This window comes from Capra hircus, chromosome 21, assembly GCF_001704415.2.
Source record: "Capra hircus breed San Clemente chromosome 21, ASM170441v1, whole genome shotgun sequence".
Classification (NCBI taxonomy): Eukaryota; Metazoa; Chordata; class Mammalia; order Artiodactyla; family Bovidae; genus Capra; species Capra hircus.
The window spans coordinates 63,513,821-63,534,861 of record NC_030828.1 but is presented as its reverse complement, the minus strand read 5'-3'; the positions used below and the strand labels follow the sequence as shown (position 1 = coordinate 63,534,861).

General features: G+C 55.1%; 1 protein-coding gene across 4 annotated transcripts in view; it reads left to right on the top strand.

Moving 5' to 3' along the window:
* Positions 1 to 21,041, top strand: part of BCL11B (B-cell CLL/lymphoma 11B) — a 101,895-nt gene that overhangs the window by 40,459 nt on the left and 40,395 nt on the right. For 2 of the 4 annotated variants that reach the window (XM_018066502.1, XM_018066503.1), the window contains exon 3: positions 1,015 to 1,230. The exons of the other annotated variants lie outside the window; for them this stretch is intronic. In XM_018066502.1, the coding sequence (XP_017921991.1) occupies positions 1,015 to 1,230 (216 nt within the window). The remainder of the gene's footprint in view (positions 1 to 1,014; positions 1,231 to 21,041) is intronic. 4 annotated transcript variants of the gene reach the window in all.

Here is a 21,041-nt window from a genome sequence, read left to right as displayed (position 1 = left end):
ACAGAGCAGCCTGGGGGTGGGGGGGTGAGTCCCTGGCAGAGCCGGCCCCGGAGCCCAGCTGCCCGTCATCTTGTTGATGTTTTCCTTTTGTCTCTCTGATGCTTCCCTGCTCAATTATTTACCCAGGGAATTTGGGCTTCTTCACTTGTGGTTTTGGCAAGGGCTTCACACAAATGTTTTGCCCTGGTGGTCTCTTAGCCATTTAAGATAAACGGCCAAATCAAACGCAGACCTTGCCGGGGAGCCGGGGCGAGCTGTGGGGCTGGGCGGAGACCGGCAGGCCCCTGGCCGGGCGTCGCCGCTGTCAGAAACCGGGAGGTGTGAAGAGGGGGTGCTGAGTGGTGCCAGGGCTCTCTGGGGCGAGGAGGAGGGCAGGGTTCAAAGCCTTTGAAAAGACCTTGGGGCTTGGGTGCTGTGTGTCGGTGTCAGTTGCTCTGGGCTGGAAAGGGCACCGGCTGGCCCTCCTCCAGGCGGGAGGCTGGGCAGTGCCCAGGCGCTGGGAGGGGACCACCTGGGGGTGCCCCAGGCTTGCACAGACAGCCCGTCCTGACAGAGTACACAGTGGTGGCCTGGGACTTCCTGGCTCTTCCTGGCTCTTCCAGAGGGGGTGGCCCAGATGTGGGGGAAAACAGATCCCCCAGTGGAGTCCGCTCCGGGACACACCAGAAGCCCCCACCTGTGGAGACCAGCCTGGGATCAGGGGTCCTGACCGCCCCTGGGTGCCCCAGCCCCGGGCGTTAGACCTCCCCAGGATGGGAGTCTGGTACCCACATGGCAGCTGTAGCCTCAGGAACCCGTCAGGCCCTGCCAGGCCCCGCCTACTTCCCTGACCCCGCCCTCAGTCCTGGCTGCGCCCCCCCCCCGCCCCCACGGCAGGGGCTGGCACCCTGCACCCCTTTGCTGCAAGGGTGGCCTGCAGCCTTCTCTGCCCCGGGCCCCGTTCCTTCCACTCCCCGAAGCCCTCTCACAGTCCAGGGTCCGACTGACCAGCCTTTTCTATTGTTTTCTCTCCAGGGCCGTGCAGGCCTGCCCAGCTGCCAGCGATGGCCCCCATAGCTGCCACCTCCTCCCACCCTCACCCATCCGCGATTACTTCGCCTCTGCGCGCCCTGGGCGCTCTGCCGCCCTGCGTCCCCCTGCCGTGCTGCAGCGCGCTCCCTGTCTCGGGTGACGGGACTCAGGGTGAGGGTCAGACGGAGGCTCCCTTTGGATGTCAGTGTCAGTTGTCAGGTAACCGACCGCCGCGGTGGAGTGGGGGGCGGGCTCCCGGGGGGTGCGGGGGTGCCCTGGGCAGGGCTGGCGGCTACCTCTCTCGCAGGTGGGCTGGGGCAAAGATGTGGGGCCCCAGGGGAGAGATGCCAAGGATGATGACACAGCTCTACGCCGGTGCCCTGGTCCCCATCGGTCAGGAGGTCCCCACCCCCCAAGCCTCTGCCCCTTCCGAGATCTCACTCCCAGCCTCCAAATTTCATCTCTTCAGGCTGTTTAGCTAAAGTTTAATTGGATAACGCTTAACATCTGAGGTTTTCTTCTGCCCTCGCCACTGCTCTCCCCACTTCAGCCACTACCCACCGCCCCCGCCCCGCCCCTCCCTCCAAGACACGGCCAGGAGATGATTCTTTGGTTGTCTGCGTACATCGCCGGAGCCCTCCAAAATGCTGAGTTTCTCTTTGCGAGAATATGTTGCCCATTAACTTTTAGAAAAAGGTTTATCTGGAGGAGCCTTTTAGCTTCGGCTCTGGGACGGAGTGAAACATTTTGGGGTGTGCGGGGAGGGGGGGGCGGGGCGCGCAGGGCAGGGGGTGGGGCTGAGCGCCCAGCTCCGGGGTTGGCGTGGTCACCTATTACACAGATGGGCAGACAGGGCAATGCAGCCACCCGACCTGTGCTGTGTTACCTCCCTTCTCCCTCCACAAACAAAACCCAAACTCCTGCTCCTGCCTGGGGCCCCTGGGATGTGCAGGCGGGGACCCCTCATCCCAGCCTCTCCTGCTTAATATCTCAGCAGAGCCTGATGTAAAAGACACTGAGGCTGCAGGAGCCTTGACGCTGATACAGACATGGGTGGTGGCGGGTGCCCCACAGGGACCAGGAAAGGACAGGGTGAGTGCCCCGCCAGGGCAGGTTCTGTGTGTCCCTGCTTTGGCACCAGGTGTGTTGCTGGCTTTCTCTTGACTCGAGCACTGAAAGAGAGACTTGTGTTTTTTTGGGGGGCAGGTTGTATTTTTAGCTGAAGCTGTCCCAAGGGGTAGCCCCTGTTAGAGATGTAGCTCTGCAGAGGACCGTGGGCAGCCCAGCCCCAGGCCTTCCTGCTGGTGGGATGGTGGCCTGCAGGCTTCAACGCCCCTTCCTGTGACAGATGCTGATGTCATAGGTACCAGGATTGGGTCTTGAATGCACAGAGCATAGACTGAATCACCCAGGAAGGCATCTGCACAGTTTGCAAAGAGGGCGGCTCCCTGTCCTGAGCTGCCCGGGTGCTCAGGGCGATGGGGCATTCTGTCCCAGCTCTGTGGGTCTGTGCTCTGACCCCTGCTTGCTGAGTGCAGGGCACCTGCTCCGTCCGGGTGGCCACGTGGCTCTCTTGACCTCCCGTAATTCGTGCTGCAGCTGTTGGGGGAGGGGGGTCGTACTGTTGACGGTCAGCCTGAGTGTTCATGACTGGACTCGGTCAAGTTGGTGCAGGAACAGGCTTTCCCTGGCAGTGGAGTTGCCTGGGGCTTGGCTCAGCCTTCCGCTGTGCTTAATCTCTGGCTCTGCGTAGAAGCTATGGCTGAGCATGAGTTAATTAATCCCATTTTACAGATGGGAAAGCCAAGGCTCAGGGGGGGGCCAGTGGCTGGGCCTGGGCTGTGAACTGGGATTTGCCATTAGGCCGTCTCCCAACAAGGCCGCCCCTCTTCCCGATGGGTCGTGCGGGCCAGCGTCCTGGGGAATGTTCTTCTCTGTCCTGCTCAGCCACAGTGCAGCCTGCTTTCCTTGTAGGGATCGTGAACTGAGGGCCTACTGTGTGCTGCCCTGTGCTAGGCATGTGGTGTGCCTTCTTGAATTTAGTCCTCATGATCACCTTGGGAGGTAGCTTTCCTGCTCCCACTTTGTGGATGACCCCCGGAGATGTGAGGTATTGAAGCTCCCATCATGTGTTCACTCATGCGTTCACTCATTCTTGTGCAAACCGAGGTGCAGTCGCGGGTCCCAGCCCTCCTGTGACCTGCAGTGTGCTGGGCCAGGTGGTGGAGCGGGAATGGCGACCAGAGGGAGGGGCTGGGAGGGCAGAGGTAGGCTTTGATCCCTGGCTACCCATCCTGCACCTGCTTCCCCTTTGGCCTTGGCTCACCTGGCTCAGAGGCCTTCCTGGACTTTAGAACTTGATGCCATCAGGGTTCAGAACTTGTGAGCAGCCCCTGTGGTTGTTGGCAGTGCCGGGGAGTGGGGGTGAGATGGGGCCGTGTCTGTCCCTTGGGTCCCTGGGCCTCTCCTGACCTGCTCAGGGGCCGGCTCTCAGCTTCGGACGCTCTGCCCCGATCCCTAGCCCCGGTCTTTCCTCCCTGGGTCTGCGGTAATTAGCCTGTGTGAAGTTGTGCCATCATATTTTCAGATCAGTGTCAGGACCTGAAAAATATCCTATTCCGGTGGTGTTTGTCCCTTTGTGGCTTCTGCCCCTGGCACTGGGCTGTTTGCTAAAGTGTTTTTAGTGCCTGTTTAATTAGTAGTTTGAATGGAGTCATTAAATTCCCAGTAACCCGTTAGGAAGAAGCGGTCCTCTATAAAGACGGAAGGGGGCTTCTGTCCTTAACTTTGTCTTGTTCCTTTTTGGATCAGGATGCACTGAACCTCTCTCTTCAAATTAATATGGGAAACCCCGGTGTAACCGTGTTCACCCAGGTTAGTCGCCTGCCGGTGAATGTATTCGAGGTTATTTATGGAAGGATGAGATTTTATGGGGGAGAAAACCACACAAGTATGTGTGTGTGTGTGTGTACCTTTCCCTCTGGCAGCACCCTAAACAGCCCTGCCTCCCAGGACCCCAATGCCAGGTCTTCTGATCGTCACAGGAAGGAGAAGGGACTAGGGGTCCCCTTTGCTTTATGACTGTTGACTTGGGGGTGTTTCTGGAAACTGAAATATCTTCCCTGGCAAATTCCACATACGAGCTTCTCCAAGGTGCCTGGGGAGTCAAAGGTCTGGGGCTCTGGTCCAGGCCCTGACTCCACCTGGATGGTGACCTTGAATAAGTCGTTTCCTTTCTCTGGACGTCAGTTTCCCCCTCTGGCCTTGCCAGGTGGCGCCCGTGGTAAAGAATCGCCTGCCAGGGTATGAGATGTAGGAGATGTGGGTTTGATCCCTGGGTCGGGGAGACCCCCTGGAGGAGGGCATGGCAACCTGCTCCAGGATTCTTGCCTGGAGAATCCCTTGGACAGGCGAGCCTGGCAGTCGGACACTACTTAAGTGACTTAGCATGCATATATATATATATATATGTGTGTGTGTATTTGTATATATGTGTCCGACTCTTGTGACCCCATGGGCTGTAGCCCTCCAGGCGGCTCTGTCCATGGGGTTTTCCAGACAAGAATCGTGCACTGGGTTTCCATTTCCTTCTCCAGGGCGCTTTCCCAGACCGGGGATGGAACCTGCGTCTCCCGCGTTGGCTGGCAGATTCTTTAGCACTGAGCCACCAGGGAAACCTGTGTAAAGCACGCTGCCGCTGCTGCTGCTGGGTCGCTTCAGTCGTGTCCGACTCTGTGCGACCCCATAGACGGCAGCCCCCCAGGCTCCCCTGTCCCTGGAATTCTCCAGGCAAGAACGCTGGAGTGGGTTGCCATTTCCTTCTGCAATGCATGAAAGTGAAAAGTGAAAGTGAAGATGCTCAGTCATATCTGACTCTTAGCGACCCCATGGACTGCAGCCCACCAGGCTCCTCCCTCCATGGGATTTTCCAGGCGAGAGCACTGGAGCAGGGTGCCATCGCCTTCTGCATGTGGTACATATGTAGCATTTAAAAACCAGGCTCCTCTCTCATACTGATCTTCAGAGCAGAACATACTGGTCAGTTTCGGTTACTGAGATGCAGGGGTTGCCTGAGTGAGATTTGGCTAGGGTTCCCGAGGTGGAGGTGGGGTTTTCAGAGAACCATTGGGGTTTTGGACTCCCAAACCTTTCCCTGATCTGAGGCTTCCATGATGGGGAGGCAGTCATTAGAAATAGTATCAGACTGTGGAGTGAAGACAGCTTTGTCCTGTGTGGCTGTGTGACCTTGGACGAGTCATTTCTACCCCTCTGCCTCCATTTCATCACCTGTAAAATGGGGTCATTGAAAGCGTGTTCTGAAGTTTGGATGAGGTCATGCTCGCCAGGTGCTGAGAACAATGCCTCTTGCTGAGTGAGCCCTCCAGACATTCTGATTCACGCTCAAGCAGGATGAATCTCACATCATTATATCATTACCTGCCTGGCTCCATTTGGAATCTAACTTGAAGCTGGATCCCTAGTTTCCATTCTTAACGGCATTTAGCCTCTTGGCTGGCTCAGGTGGTGTACCAGCTTTGGGAGGTGGTGAAGGAATCGAGAAACTTCATTGCATATTTAAAAGCCGCAAATGGTCATCAGCCACATTGATTAATACATGCGCGTGGTGAAGTTCAAGGTCTCCAGCAAGAACACACAGGATCCCGGCTTGGGGAAGTGAAGTGTTTGGATTTAATAGAAGGAGTCAGTTGCAGTCATTAGTATATGCTGAAATCACAGGGCAATCTTGTAAAGTTAAATTCAATTTACTTTTCTACTGAAATTGTGCTTGCTGTGTTATTTAACCAGTCTGGGGTTTCTTGGCATGGGTTAAAAGGACAATAAAGATAAAAGAATACCTGTAAGTAAATAGTAGGGTTTCACAGTAGAATCTATCGTTTTTCTCCTCCTTCAATTATATCCCAGTGTTCATTTTGTGTTGGTTTTTATAACTGGAGCCTTCCAATGGGACGCTGTGAAGGAGACCACCCTAGCTGTGGAAGCTTGATGCAATTAATACAGTCTGTCTGGAAAGTGGCCTTATTTCTGGAAGTTTTATGTTAATGATATGGTCTGCGCTTTGCACATTTCATACTAGAACGAGAAGCAAGCCGTAGTTTCATTTCGGACTGGGTTTGATTAACACCGGAGGATCAGTGGGCAGCCACAGGGCGATGTGGACCAAGATGGCAGTGTTTACCAGGTCCCCGCTGGGGCACCGCCTCCATCCTGGGGTGGGGGTGGGTACAGAGGCACCCTGCTGGGGCATGGGGGCCTCCATGGAGACCTTGGAGGGAGGGGTGAGTATGGGGTGAGGAAGAGAAGTTGAGTGTGGGCGCACGTGTGTGGACAGAAGCCCTCTGTCCGGGAAGGTTCCAGACACGCCCTTGCCTTTCTCCTGATTCTTGCTGCAGAGTTGCGTGCCTTGTGGGGTTTTTCTGGGCTCACCGGGTCCCAGGGGCCGTGGGGGGTTAGCTAACTGTTGGAGGAAGGGCTCTCAGGGGAGTTATTAAAAATGTAAAGGGTCATCTGTATGCCCTGTGCTGATGTCTACATCGCTGGAGGGCGCCGGCTATCCCTCCATCGGTGGTGACTGGCGTCTGCTCCGGTGTCTGTCTGCCGGCTTCCTGGGAGCTGCATGGCTCCCCGATCAGAGGAAGCCGCCCCTCCAGCCTGGCGGAGGTGGCCAAGGGCAGTAGGGCTTGAGTGGACTCCAGGGAAGTCCCCTGTCCCCCAGAGCTGCAGACCCAGATCTCGTCCGACACCACCAGGCATCAGAGGGGGTTTGGGGGCCAGGAGGGGCCCGTGCTGCCTAGTGTGGGGTGGGGGCTGGGGCACCTACCCGTGTGACTGTCCTTACATAAAAGGAGGGTCCCGGCAACATCCCCGACTGGAGGCCGCTGCACTGCCTCGCCAGATTCCACTTGCCTCTCCGAGCCGGCCCATCAGACGTTCTGAAGGCAGAGCTAAATCAAAGAATTCTGTTCAAAATCCGCACAAGATGTTGCTGTTTTTCTGCTCTGACAGGAGAGGCATTTGGAAGTGCAGTTTCTTTCTTTCTTTCTTTCCTTTTTTTTTTTTTTTATAGCTGTCTTAAAAAGGAGTTTGGCTGTTTAGCACAGCTGGTGCTCATTACATTATGCACTGGCAATAAGATAGCATGTGTAATTAATTTTTAATGCAGCGCTGGGTGCAGCGCTTTAAAGCTGTTAGTGGATGAGAAGGACCAGCACTGGCCACCGACATCACAGATCCCAGAACAGGGCGGCCACGTTCTGCAGCTTGAAAGGAGATCTGAACGGGGCGGAGGAGGCTGGGTGCCCTCTGCATGGCCCAGAAATGGGTCTGCCTCCAGTGACCGAAGACTTGAGTTAATTTTTTAATGATCTGGCACCAGGGGTCCTGAGAGATCATCTTACCCAACCCGTTGGTCATCCGGAGGGGGGACACTGAGGTGTAGACTGGGGGAGAGGCCGCAGGTTGTGCTGTGGCACCGCTCCGTCCTTCCCCAGCCTCTGCCCCCTAGACATCACTGCCCCTCTTGAGTTCATATTGGAAACTGGAGAGGGAAATTCGTCATCTGGCTGAAGCCATGTGATACGTGCAGTTAGATTTGGCAACTGCTAGAATTTTTGTTTTGGGGAGCCCTGAACCTAGCCTCTTGGACCCCCAGTTTTGCCACCTGCAGTGGGGACCTGCGTCCATGTGTCCCCACTTTGAGACTTTCTGTCATTGTCCTTTGATTGCTGGCTGCCCCATCCCTTCTGTGGCTCATCTCTTCTGGGGCATGGATTTATGCCGTTGTGGCATAATTAAAAAATTAAATGCCGTTGTGGACACACATCTGTGGAAGAGCTGCAGGCATTGTGGGAGGCTCCAGAGACGGGACCGTGCTTGCTCCTTGTTCTCAAGGTGCGCTGGTGTTAATATGTGACCCTGGGCTAGCTGCTGTCTTTCTCCAAGCTTCAGTTTACCCGTCTGAGAAATGGGGACCCTGGAAGCACCCACTCTTCATCCCTGCCTTGGAGGGTCCCCTGATTGGCCTCCATCCTGGGGTGGCCACAGCTGATTGCCAGCACGTGGGGAAGCACAGACAAAGGGACGTTTGGGGGGCAGGAAAGAGAAGCCTGGCCTTGGGTGCTCCATACCCCAGTGACTTGGTTGCCATCTCTTTAGATGTCTGTCCTGGGAGGTTTTCTTAGCGGGAATGAAAGAGGAGGAAGGCCCAGTGCTATCACTGCCCCTGACTTGCCACTATGTCTCAGGGGCCTGACAGGACCCAGCACCGTTCTGGGCACTGTGCGTACCTCACTCAGGCACCCATCCTTGTAACACCTGGAAGGAAGGCAGCCGCATCCTTTCTGTTTTGCAGATTTTTTTTTTTTTCTTTAATGTGACATGTGGGAGCTTAGTTCCCCGGCCAGGAATTGAACTTGCAGCCCCTTGTAGTGGAAGTGCAGCGTCTTAAGGGCTGGGCCACAGGGAAGTCCAGCCCCATCCTTTTCTCATGAGGATACTGGGGCTCAGAGAGGCTATGCAAGGCACAAAGGCTCACACAGCACACAAAGAGCCGAACTGAGATTGGAACATGGATCTGGCCCCCCCTGGAGTCGTGTTCTGGGCTGTTCCCCCCGGCTTCACGTTGTTGGGCCGCTTGGTGGCTCAGAGGCAGGCGACAGAAAGGCAGGTCACCCGTGGGAAGTCAGGTTGCGTTTGGATACAGTCCTAGGAGAGTCCCCTGTGTCTCCCTTCCTCCGCGGGTCCTGCTGCTGCCTGATCTGGGCTGGACGTGGAGGTCCAGGAATGAGCGGCCTGGGTCTCTGCCCTAGAGGACCTCGCAGTGGTGGTGGGGGTGGACAGACACTGGGAGGTACACACTCCTAAAGGCCTTTCTCTGCTTAAGGGAAATTACACAACTGGGCTCATGGGAGTTGGGAGGGTCTCAGAGGACCACTGGGGTTCTCCTCCTGGAGGTGAGGTGCGGGGTGGGGAGGGGAACAGACTCCTTCCCAGGCGTGGCCGGGTGACAGATGTGTGTGGGGGCATCCCACTGACCCCGTGAGCCCCCCTGTAGCCCCAGCTGGCCCCCAAGGGGTCCGACTTGTTAGTAACTTATGAAAGGACAGAGTGTCGGACCCTCAGACCCCCCATGGGGAAGTTTTGACACTGAAGAAGAGGCCTGGAGCGTGGGGGAAGATTGTGTTATCAGATTGCCCTTGAGTTCCTTCTCGTCCTGGGTGAACTTGGAGCCCCGTCTGAGTCTTCCCAGCGCTTGAGTTGGCCCAGCCCTCTGGAGCTGGTGGGCGCTGAGACCCCGCAGAGGCGTGCTCCCATCTGTGAGAGCAAGCGGATGGAAGCACACTGGGGTACCATGCGCGCCTCAGGTTTCTACGTGGTTTCCCGGAAGCAGTTTCTCCTCCAGAGAGAGGAGAAAGCAGTTTCTTTCTCCGTCCTTATAGCTGGAGGTGTTCGTGGCTGCTTTTTTTTTTTTTTGGTGGGGGGAACAAGATGTCCTTGACTTTTCAAACCCGAGGGCCGGGCGGGGCAGAGGAGGGACTGCGTGCTGTACATATTTCACAATCAAACCAAAATCGTCTAAACCATGAAATAAAGTTTATCCAAACATAATCAGGGCTGGCCAATTTAATCCAAAAAGCAGTGGGAAGAAACCCTTGGCGGGCAGGGGTCCCTCTGTGGTGCTCTGCCACCCAGCGTCGTACTGGCAGGGGTGTGTGGGGGGGTGGAATCTGTAGCCTGCCCGAGGCGCCCACTCCCTCCTTGGGGGCGTTATTTAATAATAATCCGAGAGCCGGGGTGGGGGATGACGTGTGGCCATGTGTGTGGTCGGGCTGGGTTATACGACCACGGTGAGTTCCTCTCCCATCAGGGTGCTTACAGGCAGCAGGGCGCCATCAGGTCACGGCCAGGTCATCATTTCTGTGTGTCCCCTCCACCCTACTCCCCAGCCTCAGGCTCTCTGCTGGGGGCCTTCCCACATACTTAAGCATCTCTCTTAGGAAGGTAACCTATTCTGTAGGTCACCAGTGAGGTGACCTTGACCAGAGAGGTGATTTGACTTCCCCACATAGCACAGCTGCTAGAGGGCAGAGGTGGGATTTGAACCCAGGTCCCCTTGGGTGTGGGGGCCACACGCTGCTCTTCTCCCTCTCTGGCTCTGGACTGCCCACCCCGCTGGCCTTCCACCTGGCAGGTGTGAGGGAGAGAGGCAAGGTAATGAATCAGGGGAGCCGACCGACTGGAGGACCTGTGGTTTATGGTTTTAACACAAGGGGTCAGAGGGCTCGGAAGTTCTTCTCCAAGGAGGTCAATGCAACAGTGGAGTCACTCCCTGCAGAGACGGGAGCAGTTGGAATCTTTTCCTAAGCCCAGACATTTTTAATGATGGCCTTTTGTTCACGAGAGGTGAGGAAGGGCTGGTGAGACCAGGCCCTTGGCGCCTGAGTCGGCCTTGGAGCCGTGTGTAACCAGTGTTTCCTGAGGCAGGTGCCTTCTTCGTGAATTTCCTGGTGTTTTATGAACCAGCATCGAAAGCTTTTTCTTGCTTCCCTGGTGGCTCAGTGGTAAAGAATCCGCAGGAGACACAGGTTCGATCCCTGGGTCAGGAAGATTCCCTGGAGGAGGAAATGGCCACCCACTGCAGTATTCTTTGCCTGGAAAACTCCATGGACAGAATAGCCGGGTGGGCTCAGTCCATGGGGTTGCAAAGAGTTGGGGGCAACTTAGTGAGTGAGCCGGCATGCACAATTCTGTCTTGCTTTAACAGCAGGGAAACCATGGCCTGAGGGCCCGCTGTGTGCTCTGGGCTGCGTACAGTCATCTCCACCGATTCTTTCTCACAACAGTGTGAGGCTGTGTGTGTTGAAAATATTTTTTAATTATTGTGGTAAATGACACAAAGCATGAAATTTAGCATCTTAATGATTTTTAGTCAAGTGGCATTAAATCCACTCAGCTTCTTCTGCTACCGTCACTGCTATCCATCGCAGGCACTTTGTCACCCCAGATCGAAACTCTGCGCCCGTTAAACGCTCACTGCCCATCCGCCTCCTCCCAGCCCGCAACCACCTTTCACTCCCCCCTGTCCCTCTGAACTTGGCCGCTCTGGGGGCCTCCTGTGAGTGGAGTCACACAGTACTGGCCTTGTGGGTCACTCAGCACCGCATCCTCAGGGTTCCTCCACGTCACGGCCTGTGTTCGGATCGCCTTGCTTTCTATTTATCCTTTTAAATTTTGCTTTACTGGAGTGTGGCTGATTTACGATGTTCTCTGAGTTGTGGGTGTCCAGCTAAGTGGTTCAGTTGTGCGCATGCCTATACCCATTCTTCTTCTGATTCTTTTCCCGTATATGTTACACCTTCCTGTTGAAGGCTGAGTCATACTCATTGTGCGGGTGGACCACAGTTGAGCCATTCATCCTGCGATGGACACTGGTTTATTTCCACCTTTGGCTACTGTGAATGGTGCTGCTGGGAATGTGGGTGTGTGCGTAATGGTTGGAGACCCTGCTTTCAGGGTGGTGAGTACCCAGGGTGGAATTGCTGGATCACATGGTAATTCTGCTCATTGAGGAAACACCCACCTGTTTCCCACGGCGTCTGCATCCTCTTACATTCCCACCGGCAGTGCTCAAGGGGCCCAGCATTTCCACCTCCTCACCCGTAGCTGACCGTTGGTTGGGGTGTATAGCTGAGGACTCCAAGCCTCAGGGATGTGGACACCAGCTGGCCCAGCTTATGAGGTTAATAAGCGTGAGAGTCTGGGCAGGAACCGGCCTCTGGACTCAGACTTGGTGCCTGCGGCTGTGGTCCTGGGCCAGTGTCTTCGGTCCCTTTGAGGGTCTCTAACGTCCCTTGTAAAGGCTTCCCCCCAGTGGCCCCATCTCCCCGGCGCTGCTTTTCAGCTGTCACTAAGCATTTCATTAGCTTGAGCCTTGGGGGGAGAAGATTTTGCAAATGGACAGTTTTCGCTGTCCTTTCTGCTGGGTCCTCAGGTTGTTGCTTCGGGTTCAGGTCAACAGGAAGAGCGTGTATTTAGGGTGGGGGCCCTTGGGGGTCAGGGAGAGCTGGTTGGTGTCTGAGGGTCCCCGTGGCCCCTCTCTGAACCTCTCCTGTCTGCAGGGGGTCATCATCATGCCAGCCTTGCTGGCATGGGAGGGGTTGAAGAACAGGCATCCTGAGTTGGACTATGGGCAACTCCTTGGGTCTGCTCCTCTGACCAAGAGGCCTCGGGTCCTTGTTAAAGGGGCAATAGTGAAATTGTTAGTCTCTCCGTCGTGTCCGACTCTTTGTGACCCCGTGGACTGTAGCCCGCCAGGCTCCTCTGTCCATGGGGATTCTCCAGGCAAGAATACTGGAGTGGGTAGCCATACCCTTCTCCAGGGGATCCTCCGGACCCAGGGATCGAACCTGGGTCTCCTGCATCGCAGGTGGATTCTCTTCCTCCTGAGCCAGCAGGGAGGCCCTGCTGGGATGGGGTGGGGGATATCACGCAGAGCTGTGATTGCTCTCTGTGGCCCTAGGGTTGCTGTAGCAAATGACCAGGGTCTGGGTGCCTTCCAACAGCAGGAGTTTGCTATCTCACAGTTCTGAACGCTGCCAGTCCACAAGCATGGTGTCAGTAGGGCCGCGCTCCTTCCAAAGGGAAGAATATTCCAGCTTCTGGGGGCTCCGGGCATCCCTTGGCTTGTGGCCGCATCCTTCCTGTCTCTGCCGCTATGGTCACGTGGCCTCCTCCTTGGGATCTGTCTGCTCTCTGGGATAATTAAAATGAAAAGGGCAACTATCATTGAGCCCACCCGGATAATCTGGGATGATGTCATCTCACATCTTGAGCTTAATTCTGTCTGCAGTGACCCTTTTCCCAAATAAGGTCACATGCACAGATTCTAAGGATTTGGTTAGAAACACCTAAGGACGCTTCATTTCAGGGGTGGCCATGTAACCCCTTCCCGGGTTGTGAGCCCCTCCAGGACAGGAACTCCAATCGGTGCCCTCTGTGAACACCCAATGCCTGGCACAGATTCAGGCACAGGCAGGGCACCCCCCAAAAGTGTGGTGGGTTGAACTTGGAGCTGACCTCCAGTGGAATGACGACATGTTCCTTTCTCCAGGAGGTGATGATTCTCCGACATGGTCCTCTCTGGACAGCACTCCGACCTGCGTGGTTTATGGAAGGCTGTGCGCCCCTTGCCCCCTGCCCCCTCCCCAGTTCTGGTCTCATGCCAATTCAGAACACACATATTAACAGAGAGGGGGTGGCTTTAAAAACTAGTCTACAATGATTATTATGAGAAAAAAAATTAGTAGAGTTGAAGAGAAGCTAAAAATAGCTGGACACATACTCGCCTATAATCTTATTTATTTTTTTAAGAAAATACAATTATTTTTGTAAACCGGCTCTAAGAAGCCAGGAGTACTTTTAGTGTGCATCTTCTAAGACGTCCAGCATCTTTTTAAGAAGACGCACGTGTGTGATGTCATCATGTCAGGCTGCAGGGGCCTCTGGAGCAAGGCGGTTTGTGGGGGGGTGAGAGCATCGGGAGCCTGGCCGTGTGGCCGTGCGTGCTTCTGCTGGGAGGATAGTCCCCGCGGGGCCTGACTGTGACCACACCGGGTGCACTGGGAGGACTGACGTTGGTTCAGCTCTGGGACCAAGATGGTCAGGGTGGTGATGATCCGGGTCTGAGTGGACCTGCAGGAATAACCAAGACTAGAGGGAAAACGTTCCGTGGCTTTTTCACTTGGAGCCAAACGTTGCCTCATGTAATTTTCTCCCTGGTTTTTCCCATTGCCTCTGCCAGGGTCCTGGGGCCTGGCACAGACTCCGTAATAGAAGGCCCTGAGTGTTTGTGCCTCGGTGTGTATTTGTGTGTATGTGAATGTGTGTCGTTGTGTATTCATGGGTATGTGTGTATTTGTGTACACGTGAGTGTTGTTGTTTAGTGCTAAGACCTGTTGGACTGTAACCCACCAGGCTCCTCTGTCCATGGGATTTCCCAGGCAGGAATACTGGAGAGGGTTGCCATTCCCTTCTCCGGGGGATCTTCCCGACCCAGGGATCGAACCTGTGTCTCCTGCGTTGAAAGGCAGATTCTTGACCATCTGAACCATGTGGGAAGCCCTATATGTGAGGGTAAGTAAGTGTACACGTGTGTGTTTATATGTGAGTCTGTACGTGCATTTGGCTGTACATATATGTGCGTGTGTGTACATGTCTGTGCATGTGTGTGTGTGTGTGTGGTGGCATGGAAGCACTGTCAGCATAGAACAGGCCCTCCCCTGAGCCCCTGTTCCGCCCAGGACCGGGTGTTTATGTGGAGACACTTCTGATTATTTTTCCTCCCTGAACTTTGCAGTTCTTCCTGGATTGCGGTGTGTGTGATCAAGTTTCAGCGCTGAGGCCCGCTGAAGCCTTTGAGGGCAAGTCTCTCCCTGTGGATGAAGTGCCCTTCTTTGGGCCTAATGGAGGAGACTGCGTCCCCAACCCCACCCCAGTCTCAGAGGGAGCCCGAAGTTCCCAGTCCTGGGAAACTTGGCCAGTCTGGAGGGTGCCCCGTCCAGGAGAGCGTGCTGGGGTGAGGGGGGTGTTCAACTTTGCCCTTGGAGAGCTGGGTTCAAAGTCCCGACTCTGTTAGGGGTGCTTTGCTAAACGCTCACTGTGGGCTCCATCCTCAGTATCCCTCAGCCCAGCCCTGCAAGGAAGGCAAGCTGTTATCCCATTTTACAGACTTGGAAACCAAGGCGAGTCTGACTTCAGAGCCCTTAACCACTTGATTAGACTTGAGAACCGTCCTTGCTTTATCAATTCTATACTGCCTTCAACTGCAGATGGTACACGAAAGGGGGCGAATAGTAGCAGGTATTACTCTACTATTTTTACTGTTGCTGTAACTAATTATCACAAGGCTTACCATTGCCGTCTCCCGGGTGGAGGGACTCCAGCACCCACACGGCTTTCCCCCGGTGGCCGAGTCCCGCCTCCGGTTGTCTCTGGTTTCCAGTGCAGCGGGCGCTCTTCCCTTGCGCCGCTCAGTCCCTGCTGCATCTCCCCCTCCTGTTTCAGTCCGTGTGTATTTGAGGTCTGATAATCTCTCTCCTCTAATCGAGATAATGAACACAGTATTTCCAGAACCGCTGCACTAAAAGTCAAGTGCAAAGCGATGGTTTTCATTTCTTGTTCTCTCTCTTTCTCTCTCTCCTCATATGCATCTCTGAAAGGAGGCATTGGCTGAAAGCAAACAGCTAATAACCTATGGATTTATGGAGCCAGCGCGAGCCCAGCTTAATAAGCTTTTATACCTGGAACCAGCGTTCTGTCTCTTTAAGTTGAGACTCCAACTTGCTTGGTATTTTACAGTGCCTGGTTTCATTTATGCTGGAGCCAGACTTACTATGTGAGAGCCGTCCGCATGCTGGAATTAGTCTTAAGCTTGCTTCTGTGGCGTTGCCAAATTCCATGTTTGTGTTTTATTTAGAATTCTTTTCACGGCCAGCCGATTCTGTTCCGGCGCACACAGGCGCTCTTGCGCCCCACGGAGAAAATAAGCAAGCTTGCGTTTTCCTTGGCAGAGGCCGTGGCCACAATAGACTGCGGTCTCCGAAACATTTTTTAAAAGCTATTTTAACCCATAACAGATGCATAAAGTCGGCACAGGCATGCCAGTTTTCTTAGTTTTAATTAAAAAATAATTACAGTCTAATGGGATGTAAGTGACACATTTGGATGAATGGTGGGTGACATTATCGGCAACTTATAAATGAATGCCTCTCCCCTGGCCCGAGCAGGAGCGGGGAAGAGTTGGGGAGGGGGTCTGGGTATCTGTTGTCCATTGCAAGGTCAGGGCAGGGGTTTCTGTTGGGTCCCGTGGAAACCTCGGTGAGTGGTGCGCAGCATAGAGAAGGGACCCTGGCTGCAACTGGCCAGGTGACAGAGCTGCCAGGATGCGGCAGTGAGCATCTGAGGATCTGTGGTATCTTGGAGCATCCTGTGTCTAGTCATGCTTGATGGGAAATTCTCACCTGCGGGGCTCTTCCTTGGTGTGAGTGTGGTACTCGGGGCCCTTCTGTGGTGTGATGGTGGTACTCGGGTGCTGTGGCCTCCAGCCAGCTCCCTTGATCTCTCCTCCCCTTCAGGAACCATTCCTCAGCTAGAAGCTGTGGGCACGGGGACCTGCTGGGGCCATGTAAATAGGAAAATACAGCTGGGATGGTAAAGAGCCTGCCAGGTACTGCTGCTTGCAGAAATCTGCACCCCAGATGCTCACCATGGGTCCAGTTTTTCCGTAAAATTCAACGCTCATTGGAATCTGGAGTGGAGTTGGGCCGGTCTAGAAGGTCCCTGGGAGGCAGGGACGTTGTGGGTGTGGGCACAGGGACTGAGCCAGGAGGGAGGGGTTGGGCGTTTCTCCAGCTTCTGGTCATGGAGGTGGGGAATCCCACCTCCACTAACTAGGCAGCTGGTGGGTGGTGACAGGTTACTCTGACCTTGGAGCCTTGGTCCCATCGGCCCCTGTTGGGTGTGAGGACCAGCGTCAGGCAGTGGGGGTGGGGGCGGGGGGGTTGGGGCTCTGTCTCCTGGGAGCCGGTGCTACTGGGAGGACGATGCCTCGGGCTCCAGGCACTGAGCCCTTCCATCTTCAGGAGGCGCCGGGAGCTGCTGCATATGGAGCCCTCGGGCATCAGGAGGAAGATGCCCTTGTGCCCGTCGTGCTGGTGGGCAGCCTCACGTCCTGCCCACATGGGGCGCTGGGCCGGGGGCCCTCCCTGTGCGGTGTTGCCAGGCGCCTCCGGGCGGGCTAGCCTGAGCAGTGCCTCCGAGACGGGAAGGGCTTGGTCCCCGCCACCCCATCGAGTTAGGACCTGCCTGGTGGACCTCAGACCGCACCCTTTCCTCTGACACCCTGGCCTCTGCCCAGGCCCATGGAGGGTCCACCCGCTGGCTGACGGTGGATTCTGGAAGACGGGGAGGCTAGGGGGGGTGCCGGCTGGGGAAATCTTTATTTTTACTCTCGAGGTGGCGGTACTTGTTGTCAGCAGAGCAAACTGAGTGTTTCTTAGACAATGTTTCCCGGAGCCCAGATTCCTCAGAAGTGAAAATTAAGTTCCTCTATTAAATCATGAGTCATACCAGCCCAGATGAGAGTTGCTTTGGCGTTCCTCGAATTTTTGGAAGGGAAACCTCGCATTCTCGTTAATCCTTTCAATTACACCTTATTGCTGAATAATCCGCCGGGCGTTCTGCATCGCAGCCCTCTGCCATCTGATCGCAGCTGGGGCTTTGCAGGCGGCACCTGAGCGGAGCAGACCCGGGGCCCCTCTCTCCCTGGGTGCGGGCACACCTAGGTTGGTGCAGCCCTGCTGTTCACTGCTCCAGGGCCTCCTGCGTTCCTGGACTCATTGCACACCCTCTGCGAGGTCTTGGGCATCTAATTGCTGCCAGTGATTAACGTCCAGTTGGAAAGATTCCCTATCTTGTCTGCTTATGTGAATTGGAAGCAGATGGGTGTGGGGTGCAGTGGACTCCCCGCTCTGGGCCTGGCCCTGGCACAGTATCTCAGGGTCCCCTCTCCCTCGTGTGTTTCCTGCTCAGGTGGTGGGTGCAGAAACTAGGCTAGGTTTTGTTCCCTCTAAGAAACTGGTCTTGGGAATTTCCTGGTGGTCAGTGGTTAGGACTCTGCTCTTTTACCCCTGGATCCTGGGTTTGAACCCTGATTGGGGAAGTAAGATCATGCAAGTTTCCAAGCGCAGCCTTAAATAAAAAAGAGAAAGCAAACAAGAAATTGGCCTTTGGATTTGGTATCTCTTTCCTGGGAACTTCCAGTGTCTTAAGTCCTAAACCTAGGTGGAGAGGTGTCCCTGGAGGGAAGGGGTGGACCCAGAGACTTCTTGTCTGCACCCTACTTTGGGGGAGCAAAACCAAGGCAGGCGGGAAGGATGGAGAATACAGTGAGGCTGGGGTTAGCCCCCCAGGCTGTGGTCTCCTGTGCTGCCCACCTGCTCACCCTCTCACCAGGGGCCCGGGCAATAGGTGGGCTGGCCTCCAGCCCCACATGTAGCTTGTGGGAGCAGGGAGGGAGGGAGGCGGGGTCCCCTGGGGAGTCTCGGCAGCCTTGCATATTGAAGAAACCTGAGATTTGAGCCCTGTAGGGTGCTGCTGTCAGACCAGCCTGGAGTTGCGTTTCTCTGGCTTGGGTGCACCACTTGAGTTTTTGGAGATTTAGTCTTTTTTTGTGTGTGAGGGGTCCATCCTGCTTCCGCTTACTTTTCTTCTGCAAGGTGCTCCAGCCCGCCCGCTGCTCAGGTGAACCCCCGGGTATGAGGACAGTGCTTTGGGACACATCTGAGAAAGACCGAGATGGAAGGGGATGGGGGAGATGGACCTGAAGTCAGTGACCAGGATAGGGGAAGATTCTTGCTTTGGAATTGGACATGGAGTGCGGTTTCTTAGGTTTGGAATCATCATATCTTTTGGGGGATGTATGTGGTGGAGTAAGAGTGGGCACAGGTTCAAGTTCATTTACCTCTGTCAAGTTGAAGTTTCCTGTTTTTATGAGTAAGAAGAAATGTAGACCATGAGAAGCACAGGCTGGAAAAGCAGGTTGTTTATTCATTAAATTTCCCAGAAAATAAACAAGGGTTTAGAATGGAGGTACCCATGGTGGAGGACGCAATGGGGGGTTAGTGTTTGAAGAGAACCACTGGGCTGGAGATGGGCTAGCATGTCAGAGCCTCCGGACCCAAAGCAGCAGGTCTATTTATGTTAGGGAAGTCACCCTGGGGAGTAAGGGCTGTAGACTTGAGTATCCAGAAGGAGGCATGTGTGTGTGCAGGCATGTACACATAAGCATATGTATACGTGTATCCACGTGTGTGCATGTCTGTGTGTTTGCATGCGTGGATGCGTGTGCATGCGTGTGCATGAATGGTGCGTCCACTCTCCACCCTGAGGACCAGGATCCGTGGCCAGCTTCCCTGGTGCTTTGCGAAGGGCCAGGGAGCAGTGAGAGAAGCACAGGACCAAGAGGGAGTGAGGTGCCCAGATGATGCCCTCGGAGTGAGGTGCCCTGGGAGTGAGGTGCCCAGATGATGCCCTCGAGCATGACCGCAGGCCCTCTTGGGGACCCTGGATCTTTCTCTCCTGGTGCATGCTGGCCACCCTGCTGGTGCTTTCACGGGCAGAGCTGGGTGAGCAGAGAGCCCTACCGGGGTGTCTCCAGGCGTGGGCTTGCCCCAGCTCTGCCCCTTGCTAACTGGGTGATGGTGGCCCTTTACCTCGGTCTTGCAGCCTGGGTTTCCTCACTTACTGAACGGAGGTGAGGGAGTTCCCTAGGTTCCAGCGTGTGCGCGGTGCTTAGCATGGGGCCTGGCACTGAGGCCCCAGGAAGGGCACCTTTGCCCATCGTCCTAGGACTGCCATTGTCATTGTTGGTAGAGGGGAAGGTGTAGCTGGGCTGAGGGAGGGTGTGGTGATGAAGGCTGGACCCCTGCCCCGGAAGCCACCCCCATGCTGTATGTGGAGACCCCAGGCTTTGGAGTACCCAAGTGTCCCTACTGGACCAGTGTGAGCTGCTCTGAGGGGCTCTCCTGGGCCTCCTTGTGCCCCTTGGGAAGCTATGTCCTCAGTACCCTGCTTGGGAGCCCCTGCCCTCTGCCAGCTTCCCAATTTTGCTGCCTGTGTCTCTACCCTTGAGAGGCCCTCTGCACTTTGCCATGAGCCCAGTTCTCAGGATGGTGGTTTCTCGGTGCTTGGGTGCAAGCTGCTTGGGTCCTCTGGGAGCCTGTTCCAGACCCAGAGCGAAGGGGTTGAAGCCAGGGAGGTGGCTAGCTGAGCAGAGAGATCTGTTCTCCGTTAATTTCTCCCTGGAGAGAACCTTCTCTGTAAACACCTCTGCAGGCAAGATGGACTAGAAAACCCGTGGCCTTGTGTTTATTGTTGGCTGGTAAAGTTCAGAATTGATGCTTTTGAACTGTGGTGTTGAAGACTCTTGAGAGTCCCTTGGACTGCAAGGAGATCCAACCAGTCCATTCTAAAGGAACTCAGTCCTGAATATTCATTGGAAGGACTGATGCTGAAGCTGAGGCTCCAATACTTTGGCCACCTGATGTGAAGAGACTCTGATGCTGGGAAAGACTGAAGGCAGGATAAGAAGGGGCGGGCAGAGGACAAGATGGTTGGAGGGCATCACTGACTCAGTGGACATGAGCTTGAGCAACTTTGGGAGTTGGTGATGGACAGGGAAGCCTGGCGTGCTGCAGTCCATGGGGTCACAAAGAGTTGGACATGACTGAGCGGCTGAACCACAGTCGTTCAGAGATTTACGGAAATTCTAGGCAACTCTTCTTCCTCTCCTCCCTGGTCTTGGCCATTCTTCTGGACCAACTGTCCCAGCTTTCCTATTTCCTATGATCCGTGTTCTGTCTGTGTCTATTTCTCCCTGAAGGAATGCTGTTGTCCAGAGATGTGTTAGGATCAGGTGTATATATAGCACGTGTGCCTCCATTGCTCCTTGCTGTACCCGTGGCAGACATTACTAGTCAATCACAGCACCTCTCTCCTTTGGGCCTGGGCACTAGTCGACCACATCAGCCCAGAAGTTGAAATTTCATTTCCACCCTGGCATGGCTTTGCTGTGAGGGAATATGATGGGAGAGGAGACACACCTTGCCCCATTTCCTCATTGCTTGAGGGGAACCTCTGGGTCTTGTGGGTCTTTCTGGGTTTACTGGACATCTTGGGGGAGGTAGTTGAAAGGCCTTGGCTTAAATGTAGTTGTAAAGATGATGGCTGCCCTGCTGTGGGCTGGTGTGTGTTGGGGCCAGTCTGATGCTCTGGGGCAGCGATGCGGTCAGCATGCAGAGAGGGAAAGGCCTGGCCTTTCCTCCCACCTCCCAGAGCTGCCGCTGGGCTCCACGCCTCGCACCAGGCCACGTGTTGCAGCTTCGTTCGATAAAATACTCGAGTATCCTGAAGGGCACTGACCGAGAGGCAGAGGGGACGGTGGACCCGGCCAGTTC